We start from the raw sequence: 5,800 nt of genomic DNA, 5'->3' as shown, positions 1-5,800 counted from the left end.
AACATTTGCATTCTCTGCGATGGCCAGTTTAGATGGGTTGGTGTCACTTATTTTGAGCACACAGCGCCACTTGCAAAGACTGCTCCATCCTTTTTGTACTGTGCACAGCGCTCTGACAGACCATCCAGACCTATAGAAAAAAAGTCTATGAAGAATCTTGCACTGTACAGTATGTTCGTCTGAATGATATCAAATAACAGGAGGAAAAGATGTTTTTCTTTTTACAGTACCCTGAGTAGTGGTTTCTCCACAGGTTCCTCCCAGGGGGACGACACCCTTGTCGACCTGGTAGATAAGTGACAGAACATAAGATCTCATGTAGCCACAACCATAATAGCAACGAGAGAGCTCCTCATCTTTAACGCTGATACATTTTCCACCAGTATCCTTAAAGGTTTCATGACGTTCAGTTTTACCACACATTAAAAGTCTTTGTCATGGTCCTTCAAACGTGTATAGAAAGTTTGAACAAAACATTCCACTCCATTGAGTGGAATGTGTTTTTCTTTCACATTTCTAAAGCCTTTTCAACTGCAATGAAAAAAGAAATCTTTGCCTGCGGGTGTCGCTGGTGAGGGATTTTGCCTGTCAATCATCGCCTCTGCTCCGCCCCCCCCAAAGGAAAGGATAGGGGAGGGGAGGGGCGAGGAGGAGAGTGAGCGGGATTAATCGGCTGTGACCTCACTGCCGAAGGGCCAAGCTCAGATTACTTTTCAGCCTAATTATTCAGAAAACCCCAGACCACAGAAAATCCACTGAATGTTCAAAGTTCAGATTTTTTGGGTGTAATTGAGGTCATAAAACCCCCCAAAAAAAACATAAAAAATAAAAAAAATTAAAATGAATGTCATAGAACCTTTAAGACCTCCTCTAATCTCGCACACTACTAAAGATTTGCACTCTACTGCACCTATGTAGTAATGTGGAATGTAAAATGATCACACCTTGACGCCAACCATGATGCCCTTGTCCTTTATCATTTTGACAAAGGGTACACCAGTGTCCGAGTGTTGGTACAGGGTCTCATGGAAGAAGATGACCCCTCCAATGCAGCTGTTGATGCGATCATCTGCACTGAAGAGAATCTGCCTGTACTGTCTGCGGTGTTCTTCAGTGTTCTCCACTCCTACCTGGGCCAGACGTTTAGCCATGCTACCTGTTCCAATAAAATGTAAATGCAAAGCTTAATTTGTGCTTTGTCGCATGACAGTGTTGCTCGTTGAAAATAACAATCAATATCAAACAAACAAACAATAATAATCCGTTGTTTTTTTTATGAGCGTCCTGGGATGAAGCAGTATGAATTAGGTTTTACAGATGATGTACATCCAAGATGTTAATATCAACACAGTGCATTTTGTCTGGACTATTGAAAATTAATTTACAGTAAAGCAATCATTTCAGTACAACAGTTGCATTATGTATAATTCCTAAATGATTATATGTCATTATTTAGTATACAGAGATCTACATAGGTCCTTACAGACCCACAGACTCATCAGCAGCCAGGATGCCCTTCCCAGGGGATATTATGCGTAGGGCCGCCTCATGAAGGTCTTTCTTCTGTGCTGCAGAGAGCGTAGGAATCTGATGTGTCATCCTGAGAGATGGTCTTACAACCTGAATAGATGTGCAGGATACATTAGCACGCGGTATGGAAGTAAATAATTGACTGCAAAAGTGGTAAAAATTATGAAAATGAAATAGCGAGCAAATTAATTGAAATTCTTAGCATAGCTGCCCCACTGTAACTCAAAGTTTATAGTGTTAGTTGAAGGTTAAGTATAGTGACAAAAAACGGACCCGTATTAGTGAACTAGTATTATGTTGAGTGCTGACACTGCAATCCGATCTGCTTCTATATATACGCAATTCCAAAACATGGGGCGATAATACACCATTCATTGAATATGCAGGTAATGTCGATGAAATGAATCTAATGCAGCAAACTCTGTGGCTCTTCCAAGACAACTGTAGCACTAATAGTTCAACAGACCTAAGCAAAATAACACACTTTTCCCCAAAGTCAGGGAACGTTTTTCCAGACAATTGTTGATCTTTATCATCATAATATAATGCTATTATTTATGTGGCAAAAATAAAGTCAATAATATCTCAATTATATATGAATTGACATACTATGTCAATTCACACAAACATTTCATTTTTTTTACTGTTATTTAATGAAGCATAATAAACCAGTTTGATAACAATTGTATCATTAATCTAAAAATCAGAAACAAAAAGAAAGTCTTATAGGCCTACTGTTGATACATACTCCAGCAAGCCACAAAATGAATAAGCATAAGGGTCTTACCAGATCAAATGTAAAATCAAATGTATCTTGTCCACTGAAGAGAAGAAGACTGATGGAAAGTCTCTCTCTCAGTCCTAGTTTGTATCTTGCCCAACTATGTCACATGTCATGAGCCACTACCCCTGGGCGGAGCTTAAATACCCACTTTAAATGTGGGTGAATACATACTGTACAGTTTGAATAGAATCATACTCGAGTTGCCTTTGAGGCTGTACGAGATAAGATTCTTTATTTTTTATTCAACAAAACTCTTAACAAAGTTGATGTCGCTGCAGTGTGCATTTCCAAACATCAAAGATCTCAACATAAACCAATGTATAATGTTGAAGAGTTAATCAAGATACCTTTGTCTATCAAAATGATTCCAAACAGATTGTTTGACGATTGCTGGCCTATTTTGGGTCTCTCTTCATATTCAGGTTTATTGTCAAATGATACATTATATATTCTATTTTAACACTGCACCCCCAAAGCAACCTTGTTTAATCTTGTACTGTATGTGCATGCTATTTTTGTTTTAATTAGTTGAAATGTGCCATGGGCAGTTTTAATTCTCTTGATAATTTGGTCTTTGCCCTAAAAATCCACTTGAGTATTTTAGTTTCAGAGCAACTCATGCACTCAATGGCTTTCTTGAGTGTTTAAACTGTACAAAATATAAGTGAACTGACCCAAAATAGCTCTAACTTGTATGTTTCAGTCAGTGTAAAGGAATTTGCACCAATTTTGAATAGAAATAGAAGGTGTCAGTTAAATGACTGACTCTGTTTGGACCAAGAACCTTTAAGATGTTACTGCACAAGACCAACTACATTACAGGAATGTATGAGCATAATTCTTTACGAGAATAATTAAGCATATGCTTACATGCTATAATAAAAATTATACACAACATACACAAGGGATGACAAAATTGCAATACCAATATGTATTCTTGAGATTTCTGTTTTGTAATGAAAGGTTAAATCAGGGTTTTCTATAGCTTTACATTTACAGTATGTACCCTACGACATATGCACAGTAAAATCCTCATTGCTGATTTAACCGAGTGTAAAAAATGTACCCAAATGGACACATAAGGATCCATTGTGTATGCTATTAACAAATTATTATTATTTTTGCTCTGCTCTGTAGTATATCGTTGCTCTCTATTTTGGATTTTGGGGTTAGTGTGTCTGAGGGTTTTATAAATACTGAATCGCATGAAAAGTGTTAAGAGCTTGTGACTAAATAATAACTACATTGGATCCATTGGAACAGGTCATTTGTTTTTTTTTACCATTTTCTGAAAAGGCGTCCACCTGACAGCGACGATGTCTTAGGTGTGTTTCAGGGGACTCCTTTATTCACCATTGTGGGTCAGTGTGTCTCTGAAACTAGATATGGGTCCCTGGACTGCTACCGTTAGATAGAGCCATAACAGAGCCATAGTGGACCTGTCTAAGACAAGGGCCTGAAGGGGAATTCAATGTCAGGCAGCAGTGGAGCAACAGGAGGAGTCGACACACTCCCATTCGGGAGACACAGCTTTAAATAGAGGGATGACTTGAAGAACTGCACCAATTATATGACACTGTCCCCACCGGGGCAGTAGTTTTCTTTTTCTTTCTGTTATCTAATTAAAAGCAATTAATGATGATACTTAATCTGGTCCTCAATTTCCGGTCTTATTAAGGTTGTCCTTGTTCTTCCAAATAGGTCATACGAAGCCGGAAAGTTAGCCATACTCACATATATTCAGGTATAACAATTAGAATTAGTTTTAATGCACACCATTTGGTCAACAATTTGACCAAATGGCGTGCCTCATGAGGCACATAGAATGCCGCATAACGTATGTTTTACGTAATAGGTTACACCAGGGGGAATCAAACCCCATACCATGAGTGTATTGCAATGCTTTTCCATACCCAATGAGGATCATTTAAGATTTGCTATGCACTCAATGAATGTACTTATTACAGAACTATACTAACAATCACTTTTATTTTTGTTTGGTTGTGTAACTGATGATGTGTCCAAGTGCATCAGTCGATGTTTTATTGACTAAAACCTCTGGGAGTGAGAGTACCAGTGACAACTAGGAACAGACTGGGTGACGACCACAAAGAGTGTGGTGACATCTGGAGAGACAGAAGACGGCCGGAGAGACGGCGACCCGAGGTGGTGGTTCAGTGAGGAAGAACTCTTTGCTACAGGCTGCGGTGAAACCTGCAGGGAGGGTTTAATCCATAGACATATAAAGGTAGACGCCTCCTCCGGCTCTGAGGCGTCTGTATCCCGGGCACGCACCAGCTTCCGCCCTCCCTCGGGAAGTTTCTGCGTGCGTCACAGAAGGGCACGTTCGGTAGGCCAATCAGAGGTCTCAAACTCTAGAGGTGAGGGCCGAACTTCTAGTATTTGTACAATTAACATATCCAATAGCTACTGACCTCAGTAAGCAGTATCGGGTTAATTCAGGACTTAAGGTCTCTGGCATGGTATGGACATTCTTTGTCCCTTGTCATCATAGTGCAGTGGTCGGTTCTGGAGGAACCAGAAACTTAGTAGCAGGCATATACAATACACGTACAAGCATAGGCATATACTGTAGCTCAACAACGGGCTAGCCAATACACCTTAAAAAGTTTTAGGTCAGTTTCTCACCAGTGGGTCATAATCCCCAAAAAAATTGAGAGACATTCTCACAGTCACAGACAAATGTTAACTTAGATAGGGGAACATTGTTTTATCTGGTCTATTTGGGTCATGACTTCTCAGATAAATTAAAATGTGGTTCCCAATCAAAACCACTTCAGAGCCAGCAAGTTAGAAATGTGGGTCCAAAGCTAAATCACATGAGAATTGCTGGATTATAAATTTGGGTCCTGAAAACCACATGAGAAGTTAATTGACCTCACCTTTCCGGTCAGCAACGATAATTACAGAAAATACATGGGGTTGGTTTAACAAAAAAGTTTAGGCCCGCTGCCTCACAAATTAAATTATATTCACTTGTGAAGTTACTTCCATCATAACGTGTGGATCGCACCAAGAGGACATAAATGTTTAAACTAACGCTACCTTTCGTAAATAGATTATAAATCGTGCAGAGTGAAATACCCCAACTACTGCAATGTTGGTCATTTGAAATTCACCAACCAGCTGAAAACAACTTACCGTAAAAACCTTAGCTTATCTAATCAAACATTGCTCACTCACCTTGCTGTTTTTACTTATGTAATTGCCCATCACATTCTATCAGATATTTTGACTAAAATATTTTACATGAAATCAACAAATATTTTAGCTTCTTGTGTTCTATTATGGTTTCAGAAACGCACAACACGGCCCAAAACCATTATGTCCTAGTCTGTGAACAGCGGAACATGAAAAGTAGATTGCGCTCCAGTACAGCCTGTCAGGTTAATGATCAATCATCCACTCACTTTCCCCTATTACTAAAATAGTCTCCAGTGGAAACAAAGGAATAGTTCAAACAAA

The 5,800-nt window shown here is 39.1% G+C and overlaps 1 protein-coding gene across 1 annotated transcript in view; it reads right to left on the bottom strand.

Moving 5' to 3' along the window:
* The window catches only part of aldoca (aldolase C, fructose-bisphosphate, a), a gene marked incomplete at both ends in the record, with an annotated part of 2,369 nt that extends 770 nt beyond the window's left edge, over window positions 1-1,599 (bottom strand). The window contains 5 exon segments of the mRNA XM_080429167.1: window positions 4-74; window positions 77-130; window positions 231-285; window positions 945-1,152; window positions 1,484-1,599. Of these exon segments, the coding sequence (XP_080285293.1) occupies window positions 4-74; window positions 77-130; window positions 231-285; window positions 945-1,152; window positions 1,484-1,599 (504 nt within the window).
* Window positions 1,600-5,800: the final 4,201 nt, after the last annotated feature.

The sequence above is a fragment of the Gymnoscopelus braueri genome (assembly GCF_963280865.1).
Source record: "Gymnoscopelus braueri genome assembly, chromosome: 5".
NCBI lineage: Eukaryota > Metazoa > Chordata > Actinopteri > Myctophiformes > Myctophidae > Gymnoscopelus > Gymnoscopelus braueri.
The sequence above is the reverse complement of the archived record's forward strand: the minus strand, read 5'-3'. Positions and strand labels throughout refer to the sequence as shown.